Consider the following 26,172-nt stretch of genomic DNA (forward strand, 5'->3'; position numbering starts at 1 on the left):
TTGTCATTGCTGCCTCTGGAGACTATCTGGAAACTTGAGGCAACATAGGAACTAACGAAGTTATGAGCATGTTACACAGGTGCTTTCCCATATTCACTGGCTCCAAGTTAGTTCCAAGGCTCGACTGGTTTTGACATTTCAAGCCCTTCATGGGTTAGGGCTGCAGTATCTGAAGGACTGCTTCATCTCACTGTGTACCCACAAGTGCCCTGAGATTATCACTGGAGGGCCTTTTCTGCAAAACCTATGCCGGCAAAGTTATGGTGAGAAGACCACCAGGTAAAAGGGCCTTCTCTGCAGTGGCCCCGACTTGCATGAGACCCTCCACAAGAGAGGATTGCTTGAACTCTAATGTTGTTTTAGAACCAGGCAAAGCCTTTAAAAGGGAGGAACACCCCCACCCCCCGGCATTCAAACTCTGTTTATTTTACCCCTGAAATGTTTTAGTTTGTGATTAGATGCTGTTGTTATGGTTTTAGCTTTTCTCTGTCCCTATGCATACTGTTGTAATACTACTTTTTAGAACTTATTTCCTATTTTATTGTTTCACTGCTTTTATCATACCAAGAGAATGTTAGTTATTGGCTGAGCAAAAACCATAGCAGGCAGATAGCTAGATAGCTAGATAGATAAAATGTATTATTATTATTCATTTGTTACACTTATATTGCACCCCTACTGAAGAACAATTCATGAATAATTTCTACAGGATCCTCCTTTCAAGAGAGGGAGAATTCCACACCTTTCAGAGTCTTTAGTAAGGATAAGTTTTAGTTCCAATACAGACAGGACGTTTTAAGAATGAGTGCTCTCCAAACATGTTGAGAGGGAGGGCTGCCTTGGCTGAAATGGCAAGGCTCATGGAGACCAAATAGCATGATAGAGGCAGGAAGAGCAGTTAAAGCAACAGAGTGTGAATGGGCACAGAAACAGAGGGAAGTGGTTGGTTGCTACCTTTTCCTTTTCTGTTGCACTTTCCAGTTTTCAAAGTGCCACATCATCTTAAGTAAAATGTAAACACTTATAAAACTTTCAGAAGGGTACTTTTCTTCTGAAAAATGCACCTGTGGCTAAATTCTGAAAAATGCACCTGTGGCTAAATTCTCTAGATTTTTCTTCAGCTGTCTTTTAAAAGTAACTCAGAGGTATGGATAAAGATCAGCTGGAACTGGATAACCCATATAAGATAGCGTTACCACATAATTGCCATATATTATTTCTAGCAACAACAAAAAAGAAGAAGAAAATTCCAAAGCCTGTATCAATAAATTACAGTTATCAGACTTTTGTTGATTTTTTTCCTACTCAGTACCACTACTGGGCAAAATGTATTCTTAAACTTCAGGTTAAAGATATTGATGCAAATTTCTCAATGACTGCTGCTTATAAAACCTGCTCCCCAATTTACCTTGATTTGTCCACTGACTGCTTCAAGGGTTGTTCCAAATATATGGATAATGTGACTGTTCCCAAATATTGGCTCATCTTCTCTAGGTCCAAATTTAATTGCTTTAACTGCCTATTGGGGTTTTCTTACAATGAACAATTCTGCCCTCTGTGGGGATGGAGCGATAGAAATCCTAATAGGTATTATTTTTGTATTTTTTAAAGAGATGAGCAAAGCAGATTTATTCCTGTCTGACTAAAATATCCAGGAAGGTCTTTTGAGTGTTATTTAGCTTGCTTATTGGCTAATATGAATAAAACAATAACAGAAACAGTTCATAGATATTCATTTCCCACAACAAAACCTTCATGAAAATATTCTGACAGTTAAGTGTTGTTTGGGCTGTTTTTCTTTTCCCTGTTTCATATACACGTATGAACCATATTAAATTTTATGCTAGAAATTATATGGTTTTGGGGTTTCCTTTGTTTTTGAATGGGTCTGTAACTGCATAGTAACATTGGATTGCCTAACAACTTATATGGTATTAATCTGCACAATAAAACAGGTAAGTGTCTCTCTTTTTTTCTTTTTTTTTTTCAGATGAGGAACTGAGATAGAGAGGGTCACTTATATGCAGCCACTTGGTAAGTTCTGTTCAAATAGGAGATCAGAGCTAAGAAGTTGAATAGCTAAGTCAGAATTCCGTCTACCAGACCACAAGCTACAAAAGCCACAGTAGATGATTGGCACACCCACACACCTCCAGGTAGGGCTGGGAGAGAACTGTGCCTGAAACCCTGGAGAGCTGCTGGCAGTCAATGCAGAAAATATTAAGTTAGATGGGACACAGCAGAAGAGCAGCTTCCTACACTAGCTTGGCTTGAACATGAGGCAAGAGCACTGTGCAACAGCTGGGTCCAGCTCAAGCCTAATTCTCACTTCTTGCTGAGGTCAACCAACACCCACCTGCCATCCATTTATCACTTTTTCAATGGCCGTGACATTCACACTCTCTTGTTGCAATGGGAAGACTAGCTGCTCAGCACGTCTGTTTTGCTGCACCACTGGATGCCACTTAGCCAGGGCTTGAGATGTCTGAGTGTAGGCAGCTTCCCTCACCACCTGCAGGAAGACAGATAAGACAAGCACAACCTTCAGCAGGAAGATCCCAGTGACACACAGGTATTTCTTTAAGGAGACGTGGGAGTTGTCAAGCCAGAACCCACTTCTGGCAGAACATACTATAAAAGTGTGACCCTCTGTTGGCTCTGACTAGTCTGAAACATACACACACACACACACACAGAGAGAGAGAGAGAGAGAGGGAGAGAAATACATATATACGCATGTATGGATATGTATAAATATATATATGGTGGACCAGCTACAGCGAGCTTTCCCAGAGGCATATTTTAGAGCACCCACTATAAAGATGCCCATAAGCCTCAGTATAAAATCTTTAGGAAGACATTACTTCACCCAGGATATGATGCAATCCCACTGCTGGAATCTCAATACTTTAGAGACAGCTGGCAATGTAGCCAGGTATCAATTCTGCTCCATCTATTTGATTTAAAACCATTAACACAGCACACCCAAGTTAAATTCATGTCCATGAACCCCTCCTCTTCACAAGGCAGAAAAAAATACCTTGCTTTATCACACAAGACAAAAACATTTAGTGCTACATTCCACGTTCAACAGCATAGGACAATGGTGATGGCTTTTTCCTGTTTATGCTCCGTCTAGCATACTGCCTCTGAATTGTTCTGTTACAGCCGATAACCTCTGATGGACCTATTCCTCATTAATTTATAGGACCCTTTATTTATTTTTTAAAAAGGATAAGCCTAGGAGCAAACCTTGAGAAAATGAATTTGACAACAAAAATTAAGAGATGTACAGGTAACTCGCAACATACACACATTGAACCTGCGGGCACTCAGCTTCACATGCTTGGCGAACAAATTTTGTAAAAATTTGAAAGAGGCAGGGTGCATCTGGGGGAAAATGGCAATCCCACTCATCACTGTACCCAACGTGCTGTGACTATATGTGATTTTGGCTTTATGCTGTGACCGCGGAACGTAACCGTGTAAGTTGAGAATCACCTGTACCACAGGAAAAGGTACATTTGCCAGTCTATCCTACTTGTGCCAACACACACACACTTTTCCTCTGCTTTTGGTTTCTCCCTCCAGTGTCCTTTCCTTCACATTTCTACCTCCAATGCCAACATCTTCCTCCCTGCCACCACCCCAAGCACAGCTGCCCCCAAAACAGCCCACTGAAATCACCCGCTCATTCTCCTCCTTGCTCAGTGGGAGCTGGATGGTTTTTTTGTGCTGGGCTTTCTTCAGCTGCTTTTGAATGGAACCCAGAGCTGGTGAGCTGGAAGCTGATTGCAACAGTTCTGAGAGGAGAACTTTTTCTCTAGCACCTGCAATGCACAACACATGGTAACACTGGATGATAGGCCAGATCTGGGTGCATTGTCTTTTTCTAAAAAACTTTTTATTGGAAATTTTATTTACAACATAACATAAACCCCCCACCCCACCCCAGAAATACAATAAACATAACATAAAACAATACAAACAACCAAATAAAAGACTTCCTTTATCCTGTACTGTATCTGGCCTCCTTATTTACCATATTTTTCGCTCCATAAGACGCACCTGACCATAAGGCGCACCTAGTTTTTAGAGGGGGAATGCAAGAAAAAAAAATATTCTTTAAAGGGAGCGCTGAGCAGAGCCTGTATGCATCCCAGGCTCTGCTCAGCACTCCCTTTCATGAGCCGCATGGAGCGTGTGTGCGGCGCTTGCAGGCTTTTCCCCAAGAGCCGCACACACACTCCGCGTGGCTCTTTAAAGGGAGCACGGCTATCCCTGGCTTTTGCGGGAGGTGGGGGAAGGGACAGAGCTGCCAGCTCTGTCCCTTTCCCCACCTCCCGCAAAAGCCAGGGATAGCCGCTCAAAACCTCCGCAGGGCAGGGGGATGAACGCTCCCCATGCCCTGCGGAGGCTTCACGCGAAGCTAGAACAGCTAGAGGGAGCGCTGTGAACGATTTCTGTTCTCACCCTGAAGCAAAGTTCTTAACCCGAGGTACTATTTCTGGGTTAGCGGAGTCTGTAACCTGAAGCGTATGTAACCCGAGGTACCACTGTACATTTTAGCTATTTTGGTAAGTGTTAAGTACCATCTATAAAACATCTTGATTAGATTTTCCCTCAATACATCACAGGCTGTAAATTTCTAGTTCTTTCTCCATAATTCTTCCCATGCTGTTAAGTTAATGGTTTTCCCAATATCTAAAGCCCACTTGATCATTACCTCCTTGACCTGTTAGTCTTTGACCTCCCACTCCAATAATGTATCATACATTTTTGATATTACCTTAGTTTTGTAATAACACTTTTTCTAATAATGAAGGTTCATTTGAGAAACTGTTTTTCTTATCTGTCCTGAACACTTCATGCAATTGATGGTATTGGATCCAACCCGTAAGGTGTTGTTTAATTTCCTCATAATCTTTAATTACCAATTTATTATCTTTTTCCTTAATCAGATCTTTATATGTTGCTCATTCTACTTCCATATTTTTCTTTTTTATTGTAATTGCTTCTAGAGGTGATGCCCACCATGGTGTTTTCAGTTCTAGTAGATCCTTATATTTTGTCCATGTTTTATATAATGATTTCCTAATGACATGGTTCATAAATCCCGTGTACTTTCCCTTTTTCATAAGCTAAATACGCATGCCAACCATAACGACTGTTAAATCCTTCTAGATCTAACAAATCACTATTTTTTAATACAATCCACTCTTTTAGCCAATTTAAACAGACAGCGTCATAATATAAATTTAGGTCAGGTAGCGCCAGTCCACCTCTATGTTTTTTATCTATTAGAAGCTTGTGTTTAATTCTTGGTTTTTTATACTGCCATATGAATTTGGATATCTCTTTTTGCCATAATCTAAGACTTCCCATTCCTCCAATTATCGGTATCATTTGGAATAGATACATAATTTTCAGCAATACATTCATTTTAACCACCGATATTCTGTCAACAAGCGATAATCTTAACTTATTCCAGATTTCTAAATCTCTTTTGATTCCTTTCCAGGTTTTTATGTAATTATCTTTTAATAGATTACTATTATTATTGGTCAGTCAGATTCCTAAATACTTGGTCTTATTTACTATTGTTAATCCTAATATCTCCTGTAGTTCTTCCTTTTCTTGCTTGGTCATATTTTTTACTATCATGTTAGTTTTATTCTTGTTTAACTTAAAGCCGGCTACTTTCCAAAATTCTAATATTCTTTCAATTATCTGTATTATACTTTCTTTGGGGTTTTCAACAGTCAGAATCTGGTCATCCGCAAATGCTTTGATCTTATATTCCTTTTTCCCTAATGAGATACCTTTTATTTTATTATCATTTCTTATGACATTCATCAATAATTCTAGTACCATAATAAATAGTAGTGGTGACAAGGGGCAACCTTGTCTTGTCCCCCTCTCTATACAAAATTCTTCTGTCATTTCATTATTAAGAATAAGTTTGGCTGCTTGTTTCCTATATATTGCCTCTATAGCTTTAATATAATCTTCCCCCAGTTTCATTTCCTTTATGACCCTTTTCATGAAGTCCCACGACACCTGGTCAAATGTCTTTTCCGCATCTATTGATATTAAAGCAGCCTTTTTGTCTTATCTTTCTTCTAGGTATTCTAGTAAATCTATTACATTCCTCATGCTGCTGTGTATGTATCTACCTGGCAGAAAGCCAGCTTGATCTTTGTGTATACTTTCATTTAATAATTTTTTCAATCTGTTCGCTAGAATGTCAGCGAATATTTTGTAATCACTGTTCAGCAGTGATATGGGCCTATAGTTTTTAATTAGCGTCAGGTCTTGTCCTTGTTTTGGTATCAACATCGTCTTGTCCAGTATCATCACTCTGATTAGCAGCAGCTCTTCAGAGTCTCAGACAGAGACCTACCCCATCACCTGATTTGTGACCATTTAACCTGGAGGTACCAAACCAGGGACTTTCTTCTGCATGCAAAGCATATGTTCTATAGCAGGGGTCAGCAAACTTTTTCAGCAGGGGGCCGGTCCACTGTCCCTCAGACCTTGTGGGGGACCAGACTATATTTTTTTTTGGGGGGGGGCGGGAATGAATGAATTCCTATGCCCCACAAATAACCCAGAGATGCATTTTAAATAAAAGGACACATTCTACTCATGTAAAAACACCAGGCACGCCCCACAAATAACCCAGAGATGCATTTTAAATAAAAGGACACATTCTACTCATGTAAAAACATGCTGATTTTTGGATTTAGAAGGTGATTGGGCCAGATCCAGCCCCCGGGCCTTAGTTTGCCTACCCATGTTCTATATCAAGTGTGGAGAACCTCTGGCATCTTCAGATGTTGCTGAACTACAACTCCCATCAGCCCCGCGAGCATGGTCAATAGCTAGTGTGGTGTAGTGGTTAAGAGCGGTAGTCTTGTAATCTGGGGAACCAGGTTCGCGTCTCCGCTCCTCCACATGCAGCTGCTGGGTGACCTTGGGCTAGTCACACTTCTTTGAAGTCTCTCAGCCCCACTCACCTCACAAAGTGTTTGTTGTGGGGGAGGAAGAGAAAGGAGAATGTTAGCCACTTTGAGATTCCTTCGGGTAGTGATAAAGTGGGATATCAAATCCAAACTCTTCTTCTAGGGATCATGGGAGTTGTTGTCCAGTAACATCTAGAAGGCCAAACTTGTATAGCCATGCCTCTCTGCTAGAGATTGAGAAATGGTACATGGATCTGGTCACATGCTCCCTCTTAGCCATGACCCATCGGTAACAGAGGATTCATCTGTGCCAGCGATTGCTATGCTGCGAGCGCTTGAGGGGAAAGCTCTCACCTCCACCACAAAGATCAAATTCCGATATCTGTCTGATCGCCTCAGTGCGTTCAACTGCCCTCCATCTGCAAAAAAAGAAAGAAAGGACATTGACCTAGTTAGGAATGGAAAATCAAGCTAATCATTCTTTGTCTCCATCACCAGGGCCATGAAACAGTCTGTGTTTGGGAAGACCGCTCCCTCTCCAGCCAATTCCATCGGTCATTAAACCGCTTCTTAAAAAAACATATTTAGACCCGGCCGACATGGCCAACTATCGCCCAGTCTCAAATCTTCCATTCTTGGGCAAAAGGTGATTGAGCGGGTGGTTGCTGAACAACTCCAAGCACGCCTGGAGGATGCGGACCATTTGGATCCCTTCCAATCAGGATTCAGGCCTCACCATAGGACTGAAACTGCCTTGGTCGTGCTGGTTGATGATCTCCAGCAGGCTAGGGACAAAGATGAGAGCTGTCTCCTAGTTCTGCTGGATCTCTCAGCGGCCTTTGACACCATTGACCATAACATCCTTCTGGACCGTCTAGAGGGGCTGGGAGCTGGGGGCACTGTTATACGGTGGTTCCGCTCCTTTCTCCTGGGCCGTGTCCAGAAAGTGGTGTTGGGGGGTGAGTGTTCAGACCCCTGGGCTCTCATTTGTGGGGTGCCTCAGGGTTCCGTCCTCTCCCCCATGCTTTTTAATATCTATATGAAGCCGCTGGGAAAGATCATCAGGGGGTTTGAGCTGGGTATTCATCAGTATGCAGATGACACCCAGCTCTACCTCTCTTTTAAATCAGAACCAGTGAAGGCGGTGAAGGTCCTATGTGAGTGCCTGGAGGCGGTTAGAGGATGGATGGCGGCTAACAGATTGAAGTTGAATCCTGACAAGACAGAAATACTGTTTTGGGGGGAAAGGGGGCGGGCAGGTGTGGGGGATTCTCTGGTCCTGAATGGGGTAACTGTGCCCCTGAAGGACCAGGTGCGCAGCCTGGGAGTCATTTTGGACTCACAGCTGTCCATGGAGGCGCAGGTTAATTCTGTGTCCAGGGCGGCTGTCTACCAGCTCCACCTGGTACACAGGCTAAGACCCTACCTGCCTGCAGACTGTCTTGCCAGAGTAGTGCATGCTCTAGTTATCTCCCGCTTGGACTACTGCAATGCTCTCCACGTGGGGCTACCTTTGAAGGTGACCTGGAAACTGCAATTAATCCAGAATGCGGCAGCTAGACTGGTGACTGGAAGTGGCCGCCGGGACCACATAACACCAGTCCTGAGAGGTCTGCATTGGCTCCCAGTATGTTTCCGAGCACAATTCAAAGTGTTGGTGCTGACCTTTAAAGCCCTAAACGGCCTCGGTCCTGTATACCTGAAGGAGCGTCTTCACCCCCATCGTTCAGCCCGGACACTGAGATCCAGCGCCGAGCGCCTTCTGGCAATTCCCTCATTGCGAGAAGTGAGGTTACAGGGAACCAGACAGAGGGGCTTTTCGGTAGTGGTGCCCACCCTGTGGAACGCCCTCCCTTCAGATGTGAAGGAAATAAGCAGTTATCCTATCTTTAAAAGACATCTGAAGGCAGCCCTGTTTAGGGAAGTTTGTAATACTTAATGCTGTATTGTTTTTAACACTCGATTGGGAGCCGCCCAGAGTGGCTGGGGAAAGTCAGTCAGATGGGCGGGGTATAAATAATAAATTATTATAATATTATTATCTCCCTTCCTTCATACCGCTTCGCTCCAGCCAAGGCAGTGAGTGAATCCACAAGCTGATGGTGCTTTGTTGCTTCTTCATTGTCTGCCTGGGGAACAAAAGGTTACCAATGAATAAGGGCCAAGGACCATCTCACAGAGAGCTGAACCCAGACTCATCCTTGCAACAAGATGAATAATAACTTCAAAGGGTACCACTGAGCATACCTAGCCTCTAGCATGGCAGTGCTAACCTGTGATGAGATGCAGCTGCCAGCTAATCAGACTGACCTGCTCACTGGACTTACTGCCTTATAGCCAGGGCTTTTTTCCCCAGTTGGAACTCGCCGGAACTAAGTTCCTGCACCTCTCAGGTGGCTGCCATTGCCATTACAAGGGAGGAGTTCATGGTGAGTTCCAGCACATCTTTTAATAGAAAAAAGCACTGCTTATAGCTTTGAAGAGCGGCCGTAAGGAAAAACGCAAAAAGAAAAGGACAAGGGGAGACACAGATGTAGGGATCAAAACTCAGGATTAGGAGTAGAATTATCAAAAGCCATTCAAGCCTTTGCAAGGAGGCATCAATCCAGTTCTGCTGTTTAATCTCGCAGAACTTTAATATATTTATTCCTTATTGCATGAGCGTAGCCAGAATTTTTGCGGCGGGTGGGTCAGAACGTAGTTGGGGAGCAGGACTTTTGTTTGGGGGGGGGCAGAACCGGCGTGATTGTCCCCCTTCACCCTCGGCTACGCCTATAGCATGCTGTCCTGGGCATCGTTCACGGGGCAAAGAAATCCTTAAAGTCAATTGCATTAAAGCGTCTCAACAGGAATACCGCAGCACCCCAAGAAGGGAACAAAGGTACCCCCCCCCCCGAGCTTACAGAGCACTTCCCCCACGCGCGGATGGCTCTAAACCATCCCCTCCCACACACATGGGATCACACAGAGTACAGCTTTGGAAATAAATACGGTTGGGCTTCAAAGTTCACCTCCTTCTCCTCCTCGTCCTCACTCATGACCAGCTCGTTCCTCAAGTGATGTTCCTCTTCTGCAGCCGCCATGGGGGGAGCTCAGACACCCCAATAATCCCCTTCCCTTTTTCTTCAGTCCAGGAAGGGAGGTTGACCACGTGGATGGCCAAGCCCCGGCAGAGAGCAAATAGCACCCTGCGCACCGTCAAACACAGCAGCACTTCCGGCTGTGAACCTAAATTTTTGCAGTACTCCCCATCTCTCCCCCACTGGTGAGGCCACAGGGGCCGCTATTGCGCTGCTCTGGGAGGGCAAGGACATGTCGCACGTGACACGCCCTTATTTAAATATGCCAATTAATTATTCAAAATACATGCAAATACGTGCAACGACACCCGTACCTTGCAATCTAAAAGGGAAGCGAGCAAGAAGGGTACAAAGGCTTATTCCCGGAGGCTACTGGCTATTTTAATAAGGGGGCGTGACCAGCTCGTGACCACGCCTCATTTGGAATCTGGACAAGACCAGAGGGTGGGGCTTAGCAAGGGCCAATGATGTGCCGGAAACAGCAACCACGTGAATGCCCGCCTTTGATCCATTGACGCAAAAAACCTCTGGTAGGCTCCTGCCCTTCATCCCTGCTCATCAGGCCGTTCCGCCCCCCTCGTGGCTTGTTTTTTTTTAATGACGTGCGGTTCGGCCAGTGAAAATGCGGAACCAGGGATAGCAGGCGGTACTTGAGAACGAGATGCCCAACGGAAAGCCTAGTTCCTCTCCTCAGCAGGCGGGGGAACCTCCTCCCCTTTTTTACTACGATCCTGAAGTAAACAAGCTGCCGCCCCGCTGCTGGTATGCCGCTTTCTTGGTCTTAGGAAGCGGCCTCTGAGCCAAGCGCACCAGTGCTTGTCCCCCACTCAGGATCCTAATGGATGAAGTGGGAGGGAGCGAGAAAAGGCCCAGCAACTTAGCCCTCACCCTCTTCCCTTCACCACATTGTGAGTGAGCGATCCTCAGCTCAGCCAATCGAGCCATCCCCTCTGAACTGGGAGGCGGTGCTGAAGCACAGCTCAACCAATAAGCAGCCGATGTGCCAGAGAAAAGGCCTCGGCGGCACGCAGCCCAGCCTTGGCCCCGACAGCGCTGAGAGGCAGATGAGGGGGGCGAAATACGTAAGCGAGCCGGTGCGAGGGAAGGGAGGAGGAGCGGAGGAAATGGCAATGGTAAAAAAGACCCAGAGCCATGGCAGAGGAGAATGAAGCACTCCCATACCCGTTCCTGGAACTCGTGAGGTCGGAGCCCCGGGTGTTCCCTCAGGACAGCGCACTGTGCTCTCCGCCCCTCACACAAACGGCCTGTCCTGCTCCCAGTCGCGGCACTGGGCGTGGTGTCACCCTCCCCTTTTTCTTTTCGTTACGCGTGGGGCGTGGTCCGCGAGTGGGCCCCTTTCCCTGTCACCACGACATGAAAATCCCTTGCTGTCATTCTGCTCCGTGGAGCCAGCCGTGCACGGCAGGAGCGCGGCTTTTCTCTCCCCCCATTGCTGTCGCTTAACGTGGTGTGTGTGTGTTTTTGCGGGGTCTGGGTAAAAGGCGGATCCTCATGGATCCTCCACTTTTTTAAAAAAATAACTCCAACAAATGCAGTGTCAAATCACACCTAGAAGGCACGCCTACAAACTGGACTATAAAAAACACTTTGTCGCTCTGCAGCACCACAAAAACATGGATCTGAGGCACGGATCCTCATGAATTCAAATAATTTTTATATTGAAACAAAATAAAAACACCATGATACTGTAGTTGACATCTTAGTCTGTAGGCAGAACCAAAAAAATCACGCATCCACTGTTTCGTGGTGCCGCAGTGGCACAAAAACATGGTTAAAAAACACGGATCCTCATGGATCCTGATGATTTCTGCACTAGATCAGCCCAAACTCACCGTCAAATTACACATCATGTCCAGGGGCACAGCATGCAACACAAAAATCACCATACCGTGGCCCAAAAACGTGGTTTTGAAGCACAGATCCTCATGGACCCTCACGCTTTTTGCATTGGGCCAACCCAAACTCACCATCAAATCACACATCATAGCCAGGGGCACAGCCTACACCACAAAAAACTCAGATCCACGCCTGCCTGGCCATACCGTGGCCCAAAAACGTGGTTCCGAAGCACGGATCCTCATGGATCCTCATGATTTTTGATCAGCCCAAAGTCACCGTCAAGTCACACATCATAGCCAGGGGCACAGCCTGCACCACAGAAAACTCAGATCCACGGTTATCTGGCAACGGCATGGCCCAAAAATGTGGTTTTGAAGCACGGATCCTCATGGATCCTCATGCTTTTTGCATTGGGCCACCCCAAATTCACCGTCAAATCACACATCATGTCCAGGGGCACAGCCTGCACCACAAAAAACTCGGATCCACGGCTTCCTGGCCATACCGTGGCCCAAAAACGTGGTTCCGAAGCACGGATCCTCATGGATCCTCACGCTTTTTGCATTGGGCCACCCCAAACTCACTGTCAAATCACACATCATGTCCAGGGGCACAGCCTGCACCACAAAAAACTCGGATCCACGGCTTCCTGGCCATACTGTGGCCCAAAAACGTGGTTCCGAAGCACGGATCCTCATGGATCCTCACGCTTTTTGCATTGGGCCAACCCAAACTCACCGTCAAATCACACATCATAGCCAGGGGCACAGCCTGCACCACAGAAAACTCGGATCCACGGTTATCTGGCAACGCCATGGCCCAAAAACGTCGTTTCGAAGCACGGATCCTCATGGATCCTAACGCTTTTTGCATTGGGCCACCCCAAACTCACCGTCAAATCACACATCATGTCCAGGGGCACAGCCTACACCAGAAAAATCACGGATCCACGGCTTCCAGGCAACTCCATGGCCCAAAAACGTGGTTTTGAAGCATGGATCCTCATGGATCCTCATGATTTTTGTATTGGGCCAACCCAAACTCACTGGGAAATCACATATCAGAGCCAGGGGCACAGCTTGCACCACAAAAAAACTCAGATCCACACCTGCCTGGCCATACCGTGGCTCAAAAATGTGGTTTTGAAGCACGAATCCTCATGGATCCTCACACTTTTTGCACTGGGCCAACCTTAAATCACCGTCAAATCACACATCATAGCCAGGGGCACAGCTTGCACCACAAAAAACTCGGATCCACGGCTTCCTGGCCATACCGTGGCCCAAAAACATGGTTTTGAAGCACGGATCCTCATGGATCCTCATGATTTTTGTATTGGGCCAACCCAAACTCACCGGCAATTTTTTTTTTTTTTTAAATGATATTTATTGAGAATTTAAAATTACAGAGAAAGAAAGAAAAAAACAAGAGAAAAAGAAAAAGAAAGAAAAAGGTAGACAAAAATAACAATTGAACAATACAAGTCAATAAAAACCAAAGTCAAAGAAAAAACAACAACACACAATACATCAAAATCAAAAAACAAAAATAAACAAAAAAATTAAAAACAAAACCAATATTCCCAAATCCTTATTTTCCATTAACTTATTTCATCGACCTCCTCACACCTCCCTTTTTTGTATTCTAGTTATTAATTATCTCAGCAAATCCTTTCCATCTTTCACAATATTCTGTCATTAAATTACCTTAATCTATTTTAACCTTATCTTACCATAAAAAAACCCTAAAGCTTAAAACTTAAGTCTTATTTATACCTAATTCTTTTAAGCATAACATATTCTTACATAATTCTTTTTAACATTTCTACTAAAGCCAAATAATTTCATTCCAACATTTTTCTAATACTCATTAATTTTACGATTATTTTCTAAATAAATTCTTAAAACTTTCTTCCAATCTTCATCCATCATCTCTTCTTCCTGGTCTCGGGTTTTGTCAGTCCTTTCTATCCCATCCAACTAGTCCATCAACCTGGTGACCTTCTATCCGAGGCTCTTAAGTCTTTTCCATGTCCCTTCCGCAGGTCTTCTTCATGTTTGTACCTGTACTTTACTTTGTCTTCTGCTGATCTTATTCTTAATTTCCTTCCTTTCTCTCGGGGAGACTCCAACTTGACAATATCTTTGTCCCTTCTCGACAAGTCAGCCCATTCTCCATAGTCGACACTGAAATCCATATGATATTTAGAGGCATGTTTCAAAGTCCCTCCAAAGTTAAGGGCCCCCACAACTCCCAACTCCCCCGGCCCAAAGCCAAATTCGAAAGATCAAAACATCCCTGCATAGGGGGATCTATCCAGCTTCCCATCTCCAAGCCAAACAGAACTCCATCTCTCCAAATCTGACTTTCTCCAGATTCATTCGTCAGATCCAACAACTTATGTTCCTGCAGGGCCGCAGCTCTCTCCATTTCTGCTACTTGAGGTTCAGCAACAACCTCCTCCTTTATCTTCTTCACCACTTGATCTGTCAAAGCACATTCCTGGATTAATTCCTGAGTGGGTTCTATATTCACTGTTTGTCCAAGATTTCCGACTGCAACAATCATCAAATCCATTTTCTCATGTAGCTGTTCCAGTAAAGCACTTGTCTTGCAAAGAGCAAGCACTAACGCTTGTTCTAGGCACATTCTTGTTCAAGGTCAAAGTCTGGTCCCACGATCTTTAATCTCTACAGCTGCAAAGCTCCCCAGATCGACTCTAATAACAGTCTCACAAGCTCCCTCTAGGGGAGACAATTTCTATTTGTATCCGTCTTTTTAAAAGCAGATCTAGCAACAAAGTTCCTTTCCTTTTTCAGATATTTTGTTTCTTTTAAATGCAAGAGGGAACATTGGAATCAATATGTTTCTCTTTTTTAACTATCTGTCAAAAATGTTTGTCCACAGTCAATGAACTTCCCCAAAGCGTCCGTCCTGACACCCCGCTCCCAGGTTCAAGACGGTGAAAATTTATCTTTCTTTACTCTCTCTTCTGCAGGTTTAAGCAGTCTAAAAAGATTCCCCCCTCTTCTCCTGCTTCCAAGGGGGTTTAGTAATTTTAAATGATGGAAATTTAATCCTTTACAGACGACTTTCCAGACTCTAGCTTGCAATGTCTTTGCTTCAATCTATTTACAAAAGCGGAAGGCGGACTTCCTGTTTAGACCTTCCAGCTTCAGTGCCAAATTAAGAAATTTCATAGTCCAATTTTCCGTTCTACTCACGGGCAGTTGTTTAAAATCCAATTGTCCACAGGAAAAAGTCAGCGCTCTCCGGCAACAGCAATGCGGCTTCACTCCGTGAAAAAAGCAGTTGATTCGAAGCACCGCGCCATTCACCCCACGTCGCTCCGGATCCCCGAAACTGGGTTTCCCCGCGAGTAGGGGAGGCGCAAAAGGTGCCAGCCGAATCCCACGTCCACAGGCTTCTCCCGCCTGTGGTTTTTAATGGGTCTCCGCCTCGCCGCGGCGGTCCAGACCCTAATTCTCACGAAGCGGATTCCTCCCGATCAGAGGAAATCCGCCATTGCCAGAGGCGCTAAGCCGGAAATCACATATCATGTACAGGAGCACAGCCTGCACAACAAAAAACTCTGATCCATGGCTTCCTGGCCGTACTGTGGTACAAAAACGTGGTTTTGAAACACGGATCCTCATGGATCCTCACGCTTTTCACTTTGGGGAACCCCAAATTCACCCTTTATTCAAATATCTTGTACATAACCACAGATCTGACCACAAACATCATGGATCTACTGCTTCATGGCCCTGGCCAGATGCTACCCTGCATATATTGGCCAGTTTTTAGGTGGGTGTGCTGGGATGGAGGAAACGGAGTCGGCTGAATCAAAGATGGGCATCCAATGGCTGGGCCAGAATGATTTCGGTTCGGTTTGCCAGCTCCCAGCTCTTCATGGGGCACAATAGTCACCTGTAGCAATAGTCACACCCGGTGTGATCCTGGATGCTTCTGTCTCTATGGAGGCATTGGTCACAAATGTAGCCAAACTGGAATTTTTGAATCTATGTCAGCTTAGGCGATCGGTACCGTACCTGTCCCTTTCCAACCTAGCCATGGTGATCCATGCAGTAGTCACCTGCAGATTAGACTACTTTAACTTGCTGTACACCTGAGCCAGGGAGTGCAGGGTATAAATGTGATATATATAGAGAGAAAGAGGGGGGGGAGGGAGGGAGATATGCAGGGCTACCCTTGAGACTGCTCCAGAAACTCCAAATGGTCTAAAATGCAGATGCATGAGTTCTTAATTGGACTTTGTGGAGAGCCCACATCCAGTTGGTTGTTCATCAGCTGGATTGGCTCCAGGTGGAGTATCGAATCAGGTTCAATGTTTGGGTGCTAATCTTTAAAGCCCTAAACAGTCTGTGACCTTTCTTATCTGTGGGAATTATCTTCCAATACACCCCACATGAGTGTGACGCTCATCTAACAGCAACCTACTGGTGGTCCCTGGCCCAAAAACATATCCAGCTGTACTCAACCAGAGCCAGAGCCTTTTTGGTGGAACGCTTTGTCTAATGAGACCAGGGCTCGGTGCAATCTATCTCAGTTCTCTCACTTGTCATGGTGAGTGGGCTGGCACATTCCTATGACCCTTGTGAGCGAAGCCGTTGGGAATCTTGTACTCCCAGCAGGGTCACCCAAGGCGGTAAGGTCAAAGAAAATTAAATATGCTCAGAGTCCTGTAGTGATTTCATGCTCTTTATTGCAGCTTGTAAAACAGTGACTGAATTTCCCCCCAAACCTCAGGCTTTTATATACATTATTTACACAATGAGTCCCATCTGACTGACTGATTCTGCTTCCCTCCTGGAGCCTGATTGGTCTTTTCCTGCAAGCCAATCAGTTCTTGCATTCTAGGATCCTACTTGCCTATTGTTCTAGGATCCAAGCTTAGTACATAAGAGGGAAGGAGCTAGACAAAGAATGATCCAAGAAGTCCTCAACGGCAGAACAGGCGGGTGATAACACGCAGTGTGTTACAACGGCTGTGAAGGCGGATGAAGGCTGCAGCAGATAGGATCCACAGTTCGTCGTGACTACTCATGCCATCAGAACAGAGCCCTACTGCGAAGACTGTGCGTTGGTCAGCGTGCACTGATCTACACACATACAACAAATTCACGCACAGGCGTCTTCCAAAAACCCAACCCAACCCCCCCAAACCCTCCCCCCCATGGCGATCACTAAATGGCTACAGAGGCAGGAATGTGAAGCCCCTAGTCATGAACCGACACATGGGCGCTCAGTTGTTCTGACTCAAGGAATGAGGCAGTTGAGCAGCTCAGCACCTGTATCCATGACTGAGCAGCCCTTTTTATGATCCACTATGCTCACCCCAAAAAGGGGAAAGGGCTGGAAACGGTGCCCTAAACATAGTCTGCCTCCCTTTTTCCCTGACTGGATTACCACGCCCAGGTGGAATCTCTTTTCCCATAGTTTGAATCCATTATTCTGCATCCTAGTCTCTAGAACAGCAGAAAACAAGCTTGCTCCCTCTTCAACATGTAAAGGTAAAGGGACCCCTGACCATTAGGTCCAGTCTTGGCGACTTTGGGGTTGCGGCGCTCATCTCGCTTTATTGGCCGAGGGAGCTGGCGTACAGCTTCTGGGTCATGTGGCCAGCATGACTAAGCCGCTTCTGGTGAACCAGAGCAGCACACGGAAACGCCGTTTACCTTCCCACTGGAGTGGTACCTATTTATCTACTTGCACTTTGACGTGCTTTCAAACTGCTAGGTTGGCAGGAGCAGGGACCGAGCAACGGAAGCTCACCCCATTGCGGGGATTCAAACCGCCAACCTTCTGATCGGCAAGTCCTAGGCTCTGTGGTTTAACCCACAGCGCCACCCGCGTCCCTCTTCAACATGACATCCCTTCAAATATTTAAACATGGCTATCATGTCACTCCTTAATCTTCTCTTCTCTAGATTAAACAAATCCAGCTCCCTAAGTCTCTCCTCATAGGGCTTGGATTCCAGACCTTTTACATTTTGGTCACCCTCCTGTGGACATGCTCCAACTTGACAATATCCTTCTTCAACTGGACACAGTATTTCAGGTGTGGTCTGTCCAACCAGAATAGTGTGGTAGCATTCCTTCACTTGATCTAGACACTATACTCCTATTGATGCAGCCCAGAATTGCATTGGCGTTCTTAGCTGCCACATCACACTGTTGACTCATGTTCAGCTTGTGGTCGACTAAGACTCCCAGATCCCTTTCACAGGTACTGTTGTCAAGCCAAGTGTCCCCCACCTGTGCATTTCATTTTTTCTATCCAGGTGTAGTACCTTACATTTCTCCCTATTGAACTCCATATTGTTGGTTTTGGCCCAGCTCTCTAGGCTATTCAGGTCATTTTGAATTCTGACCCTGTCCTCTGGGGTATTAGCAACCCCTCCCAGTTTGGTGTCATTTGCAAATTTGATTAGCATGCCCTCTATTCCATCATCCAAATCATTTATCAAAATATTGAATAGCACCAGGCCCGGGACAAAACCTTGTGGAACCCCACTAGTCATTTTTTTCCAGGATGAAGGTGAGCCACTAATGAGCACTCTTTGGGTTCAGCCCGTCAACCAATTACAAATCCACCTAACAGTAGCTTTGTCTAGCCCACATTTTACTAGCTTTTTTGCAATAATATCATGGGGGACCTTTTCAAAGGCCTTACTGAAGTCAAGGAAAGCTGGTACAAGGGAAAGCAGGATTGTAATTACCGTAAAAATTACTGATCACTTTGGATCAGCAGTCTCAACCTAACCCGCTATGTGGGGAGAGCCACGTGTTCCTTTGGAAGGCAGGTGGAATACAGTGTGATATACTGACAGCTGTTTTAAAAGATGTAGCTGTAACTTAAAATCCAGTATCAGAAAAAAATAAAAATAGATGGTCCCTGTGTGGATAGTCATGTTTGCATGATGGGGCCACCTCCAGTGACCATGTGGCCTGATATAAGAGGGTTCTAAAATCAGTCCTGAAAGTAGACTGATTGAGAATGACACACGCATAGCTTTTGCTCTGCCATTAACAAGGTGAGCTGAAGCAAATTCTTGCCTCCCTTTGGGCTTAGCAATATTTCCTACAGCATTCTTGTTGAAGGGCATTGGAGAGTTAGGTGAGGGTCACTTTTCTGTTTTTCTATCCAAGCCCCCAGACAAGAATGCTACAGCATCAGCCCCAAACACTTAGTCTCATAACAAAAAATACTCAATGGAGTTAGGGCTGAGGGTAGGAGAAGTACAATCATGATCTTTCCAGTCCTCTAGAAGCTGACCCTTTTGGTCATTTTGGTCATGGAGCCAAATATCTGTTCCCAAGTTTAAAGAGTCTATACACGTAAAGAACAAGCTTGCCCTTTACATGCAAAAGCCCTGAAATTCAGCCCATTGGGCAACTGATCATGGGGCTGGGAGGAGGGAGGTAAGGACTAGCACCTTCTCTGCCCTCCACCTCAAACAGCTACACCTGAAAGTTTCATGATGGGGTTCGATTTGAGAAGCTGAATGTTTATAAAGGCACTTAGCCAATTTCTGCCACGGAAATTCTGAACAGAAACACTCTGCAGGTTCAGCCCCCAAAAGAAACTGCTCTATGGTCTCTGTGTTCGGAAATGGGAACAGATCTTGCTCATCACCAACCTTCCCTCCGCAAATCAGTATCATTATGAGGCTGAACTGAACAGCTTGCTCCAGAGTTTTAAGAGATACGTTTCTGTGGTGTAGTGGTTAAGAGCGGTGGACTCTAATCTGGTGAGCTGGGTTCGCTTCCCCGCTCCTCCACATGCAGGCTGCTGGGTGACCTTGGGCCAGTCACACTTCTCTCTGAACTGTCTCAGCCCCACCTACCTCACAAGGTGTCTGTTGTGGGGGTGGAAGGGAAAGGAGATTTTTAGCCACTTTGAGACTCCTTCAAGTAGAGAAAAGCAGGATATAAAAACCAACTCCATGAATAAGAATTCTATGGAAAAGGACCATCCCTGCCATGATGATGAAAACTATATGTTTGGATTTTGCTGTATTATACCAACCTGTGGAATATGACAGTTCACAGTTTCAAAATCTATTTGGCCAAAGTGGATTGACAGTCTGGACACACAAAAACCTCTGGAAGATCTTTTGAATCAATGCCTATGCGAAAGCAGTGGTACCAGTCCTTGCAGTTTCCTTCACAGTAAACCATAGTTAGGTCACCACTGGGCCTCCTGCACCCTTCCTTCAGAAAACATAGTGACCAGCAGCCTTCAAACAAGGAAGGTAAAATCACTTCCGGGGGCGGCGCGAACGGCAATGGCGGTCCTCTTCTGAACGGGAGAGGAGGCTCCGCAGACAACGGGTCGTCCGCTACGGCGAAGCGGAGACCCATTTCGGAAAACCCCAGGCAGCAAGAGCCTGGGGTCTTGAGGCTCGGTGGGCGCCTTGAGCGACCCTCCAAGCGCTAAAGGAACCCCGTAAGGGGCTCCGGAGCGTGGAGGGGGGTTGCGGCGCTGAGAGCTGCTTCGCAGTCTGTGGAGCGAAGCCGCGCTGCTGCTGCCGGTGAGCGCTGATCCCTTTTCCTGTCAAATTACGGATCCGGATGAAAAGCAACTTATTCGTGAGTAAAAGACTGAATCACTTGAAATTAGAGACTTTAAAGGAAAAATCTTAATTGGCTTGAACTTGGCTGAAAGCGGAGAGACGTGGAAACAGGAAGTCCGTCTTCCGCAGCCATTGAACTTGAAAAAAGCAATCAGCTGGAGGAGTGGAGGCTGAAAGAAAGAGATTCTAAACTTTACAGATCTAAGCATCTATTGAACTTGCAACTTAAAGTAAAGACTTTAAGCTAAAGACTTGGGATTATTATTTGCACTTGACTTTCCTCCTTTTATTGGATTACAAATTAGAAGGTGAAACCCAGAGTCAGGAGCTGCCTGAGCATTAAGAGATTGAGCTGTCAGTACTGCAGATTTGGATACTGTATATTGGAACTTGCAACAATCTGAGGGTATTGAGACCTTTTAAATTTGAAACATTCTTTTTGGAGATAAATAAGCACTGTCTGTAACAAAGTGACCATTTATAAACTCTGCTAAACATTTGTATCTGAAGGTTCTTGGACATTAATTTAGACTCTGAAAGACATTTTAAGCTCCCTCTAGAGGATTGGATTAAAACAGTGACTTTACATGTACATTTACTTTCGATTCCCTTGTTGTTTGCTTGCTCTGGGCCTTTCCATTCCCATGGGAATAACTCAGTGTGACCTTGACTGACAGATAACGTTGGAATGAGTGGCACAAGAAAAAGAGGGACAGTTAGACAAACAACTTTAACAACTCTAACCTCAGCCTCGCAGACACGTAGATCATCTGTCCCTACTTTGCCCTCAGAAGTAGAAGTTGAAGAAGTTGCCTTGTCACAGGCAAAAGAGGGAGAGGGTGAAGCAGAGCAGTTACAATTGGAAGATATGGCCTCAGGAGTATCTGTTTCTGTTCTAGACAAAATTTTTGAAAAATTGGAAGCTTTGGACAAGAAAGTAGATGTCCAATCAGCAAAGATTGACAAAAATACAGAATGTCTAAATAAATTAACCATACAAGTGGTACAGAATACACAAGCAATTGGACAGTTAACGGAGGCCTCAGCAGAAAATCGGAAATTGGCTGAGGACACCAGACAAAAATTGGAAAATTTAGAGCAAGAGGTAAGACCACTCACTAAACAAGTTGGGGAACATCAGATTTATCTTTCTATGATAGAACTGCGAAATCGTGAGAATAATTTGAGGATTAGATCTTTACAAGAGGCAGAAGAAGGAAATCTAACTGAGTTTTTGACCAAAGAATTCTCCAAGTTCTGGAATTTGGAAGAAAAGGACTTTAAAATTGTGTCAGCTTTCAGACTTGGAAGATTCATAAAGAAGGAGAGGCCCAGAGACTGTTTGATAACATTGAGATCAAAGGTGGAAAGGGATAAGATTTTGGGCCTACACTTCGGAAAGTCACTGGAGGTTTTGGATAGAAGAATTGAAATTTATAAAGATATCCCAAGACAACTGCTGGATCTTAGAGCCGCCTATTCTGAACTTGCTAAACTACTAAGGAGCAACGCAATTCCATTCAGGTGGGAATTTCCCCAAGGAATATCTTTTACCTTTAGAGGGAGAAAGGTCAAAGTTAGAACATTGGAAGAGAGAGACAAATTTTTGGCTACATACGGAGAGGATCTTCAAAAAGGAATTGAACTACCTTCTGGGCCTGGGGCAACGCCAGCATCAACACCAGCACCTGGGGAACCTGAAGATTCAGAGAAGATACCACCCCTGGAGAAATAACCAGATTGATCCAGGATGTCTCTGCAACTGCTGAGTTGGAATATTAATGGTTGTAACATTCCGGAAAAAAGGAAGAAAATATTTCACATATTAAAAAAAGAACAATTGGACATTATCTGTTTACAAGAAACACATGTGACGAGGCTCCACAGAAAAGTGTTAATAAATAAAAGATTGGGCCAGGAATTTGTATCGTCAGACAAAGTTAAGAAGAGAGGCGTGGTGATATATGCAAAAGAGAGCCTGTCACCTAAATTCTTATTTAAAGATGAACATGGAAGAATTTTGGCTATTGAGATACAATATCAAGGAGAGAAACTGTTGATATTAGGAATCTATGCACCTAATGAAGGGAAATCGGAATTTTACAAGAAGCTGCAGGAGACAATGCTGGACTATCTGGATTACAACAACATCATAATGATGGGAGATATGAATGGGGTCGTATCAACTAACATGGACAAGTCACAAAGTCAAAATGTTATAAAAGACGGCAGACTACCTAAAACCTTTTTTGAAATGACTGACAATATGGATTTGATTGACATTTGGAGGACAAAGAACCCACTAGGAAGAGAGGGAACATTCTTTTCTGAAGCCCAACTGACCTGGACAAGAATCGACCAAATATGGATTTCCAGAGGCCTGGCACCTAAGGTCAGAAAAGTGGAAATCTGCCCAAAGACCTGTTCCGACCATAATGCAGTAAAGATGGATATGACACTATTACCAACTGGATCCTTTAGATGGAAGATGAATGACAATTTGTTTAGAGATCAGGAAATTATCAAGAAGGCCCAAAAAGTTTTGAAGGACTACTTTGAGATAAATATGAATAATATGGTGGAAAAAAGAATAGTCTGGGACGCAAGTAAAGCTGTAATGAGGGGATTCTTGATACAACAGAATGCAGTAAAGAAAAGAACACAAAATGAGAAAAAAGATAAGATTTTGGATAAAATAAAAGAATTAGAGAAGAAATTAAGAGTGAATCCGAAGTCACAGCCAACTCTGAGAGAAATTAAACTTTATCAAACACAATATTCTAAATTGATAAATCAGGAAATTGAATGGAAGGTTAAATTAATGAAACAAAAAACGTTTGAGTCGGCGAATAAATGTGGAAAACTGCTAGCTTGGCAGTTGAAGAGAAGACAAAGACTAAATACTGTTACAAACTTAGAGGTTGATGGAAAAAACATTCAGAATCCAGTGGACATCAGAAAGTGTTTCCAGAGATATTTCAAAAAATTATACACCCAAGGGCCGCAAGACGATGTTGAGATTAAACAATTTTTGGCAAAAAACGGACTATCTAAATTGTCACAAGAAAATAGGACAATCCTGAATTCTAAAATAACACGACAGGAGATTGAACAAGCCATCCAGAACATGCAACTCGGCAAATCTCCAGGACCAGATGGGCTGACCTCCAAGTACTATAAGGCATTAAAAGACTATTTGATACAACCCTTGATGGAGGTCAGCAATGAAATTATGGAGGGGAAGAGGGCACCGGAGTCGTGGAAGGAAGCGTTCATCACATTAATACCAAAGTCGGAAGCTGAAAAGACACAACTTAAGAACTACCGTCCCATCTCTCTTTTAAATGTGGATTACAAAATATTTGCAGACATTTTGGCAAATAGATTTAAAAAAGTTTTAAATGAAGTAATTCATAAGGACCAGGCCGGCTTTCTCCCAGGTAGACATCTGTTTGCTAATACAAGGAACATTATTGACATTTTGGAACTTTTGCAAACAGATATAAATACAAAAGCAGTTTTAATTTTTATAGACGCGGAGAAGGCCTTTGACAATATCTCCTGGAAATTTATGATGGGAAATTTAAAAGAGATGGGAGTGGGACGGGGTTTTGAGAATGGGATTGAGGCGATATATTCAGAACAGAAAGCTAAATTGATAGTTAATAATGTGGTTACAGAAGAGTTCAAAATTGAAAAAGGGACACGACAAGGTTGCCCTATTTCCCCTTTGCTATTCATCTCGGTTCTGGAAGTGCTATTGAACATGATTAGAGGGGACCGGTTGGTGGAAGGAATTCAGGTCGGTCAGAAACAATATAAATTAAAAGCTTTCGCAGATGACCTGGTTTTGACCTTGCAGAAGCCAGAGCCCAGTACGAAAAGAGTATTACAACTGATTAATGACTTTGGTCGGGTGGCTGGATTTAAACTAAACAAACAGAAAACTAAGGTTTTGGGGAAAAATTTGACTGATACAGAGTCAGAACGGTTTCAGAATGAGACGGAACTTAATGTGGTTAAAAAAGTAAAATACCCAGGGGTAAACATAACAGTAAAAAATCTAAGTCTATTTAAGGACAATTATGAAAAATGCTGGACAGAAATTAAGAGAGACTTAGATAGTTGGTCAAAATTGAAACTTTCTTTGTTAGGCCGAATTGCTGCTATCAAGATGAATGTATTGCCAAGGATGTTGTTTTTATTTCAAACACTTCAGGTTTTGGACAAAACGGAGTGCTTTCAGAAGTGGCAGAGAGACATTTCTAAGTTTGTCTGGCAGGGCAAAAAGCCCAGAATTAAGTTTAAGATATTAACCGATGCAAAACAAAGAGGGGGCTTTGCCCTGCCAGACTTAAAGTTGTATTATGAAGCCGCAGCGTTCTGCTGGCTAAAAGACTGGCTACTTCTTGAAGACACTGATGTGTTAGATTTGGAAGGGTTTAACAACGCTTTTGGATGGCATGCATATTTATGGTATGACAAGGTTAAAGCAAATAAGGCCTTTAAGAACCATATTGTCAGAAAATCACTGTTTAATGTCTGGACAAAATATAAAGACTTGCTGGAAAATAAAACACCAAGGTGGCTTTCACCTCTGGAAGCTAAGGCCCGAAAAAGACCCAATATGGAGGCTAAATGGCCAAAATATTGGGAAATACTAGAAAAGGATGGAGACAATTGGAAATTGCAGAGTTTGGAGAAAATGAAAGACAAAGTGCGAGATTGGTTACATTATGCTCAGATTAAAGAAGTTTTTTAAAATGATAAGAAACTAGGGTTCCAGGTGGAGAAATCGAAATTAGAAACAGAATTGTTAGAACCAAAGATTAAGGTACTTTCAAGGATGTATAACTTGCTGTTGAAATGGAATACACAAGATGAAACGGTTAAATCGGCTATGATAAGGTGGGCACAGGACATTGGGCATAATATCATGTTTGAGGACTGGGAGAGGTTGTGGAGTAATGGATTGAAATTTACTGCATGTAACGCTCTGAAAGAAAATGTAATGAAAATGATTTATAGATGGTATATGACCCCAGTCAAACTTGCCAAAATTTACCACCTGTCTGATAATAAGTGTTGGAAATGTAAAGAGTGTGAGGGAACGTTCTTCCACCTCTGGTGGACTTGCCCTAAAGTGAAGGCGTTCTGGGAAATGATTTATAATGAACTGAAAAAGGTATTTAAATATACCTTCACTAAGAAACCAGAGGCTTTCCTTTTGGGTATTGTCGGCCAAGGGGTGGCAAGGAAGGACCAGACATTTTTTATGTATGCAACAACAGCAGCAAGGATACTTCTCGCAAAACACTGGAAAACTCAAGATCTACCCACACTGGAAGAATGGCAGATGCAACTGATAGACTACATGGAACTGGCTGAAATGACCGGCAGAATTCGTGACCTGGGAGAAGAGAGGATTGAGGAGGATTGGAAGAAATTTAAGAACTATTTACAAAAGCATTGTAATTTGAGTGAATGCTAAATAAGATGCTAGACTAAAATAACTGAGCACCACTAAATTTAGAAGTTTCTAAGAAAATAAGTAAGACTGTGAAAACTTAGCTCCTTTCGAGAATTATAAGATTATGAAACATAGAAGGGATATAAGAATTTAAATAAGATGATAAATTGCTGACAAAATGTTATAACGATGAAAGT

General features: G+C 43.9%; 1 protein-coding gene across 1 annotated transcript in view; it reads right to left on the minus strand.

The window, feature by feature from the left end:
* LOC308467738 (U3 small nucleolar RNA-associated protein 14 homolog A-like) overlaps window positions 1-10,174 on the minus strand; it is a 40,134-nt gene extending 29,960 nt beyond the window's left edge. Inside the window, exons 1-5 of the mRNA XM_080989434.1 lie at window positions 9,977-10,174; window positions 9,024-9,094; window positions 7,320-7,384; window positions 3,688-3,830; window positions 2,357-2,512 (exon numbers count right to left, since the gene is read on the minus strand). Of these exons, the coding sequence (XP_080845560.1) occupies window positions 2,357-2,512; window positions 3,688-3,830; window positions 7,320-7,384; window positions 9,024-9,094; window positions 9,977-10,048 (507 nt within the window). The 5' untranslated portion in view covers window positions 10,049-10,174. The remainder of the gene's footprint in view (window positions 1-2,356; window positions 2,513-3,687; window positions 3,831-7,319; window positions 7,385-9,023; window positions 9,095-9,976) is intronic.
* Between the last annotated feature and the right edge of the window lie 15,998 nt (window positions 10,175-26,172).

Source organism: Podarcis pityusensis, assembly GCF_964106645.2.
Source record: "Podarcis pityusensis genome assembly, chromosome: W".
Classification (NCBI taxonomy): domain Eukaryota; kingdom Metazoa; phylum Chordata; class Lepidosauria; order Squamata; family Lacertidae; genus Podarcis; species Podarcis pityusensis.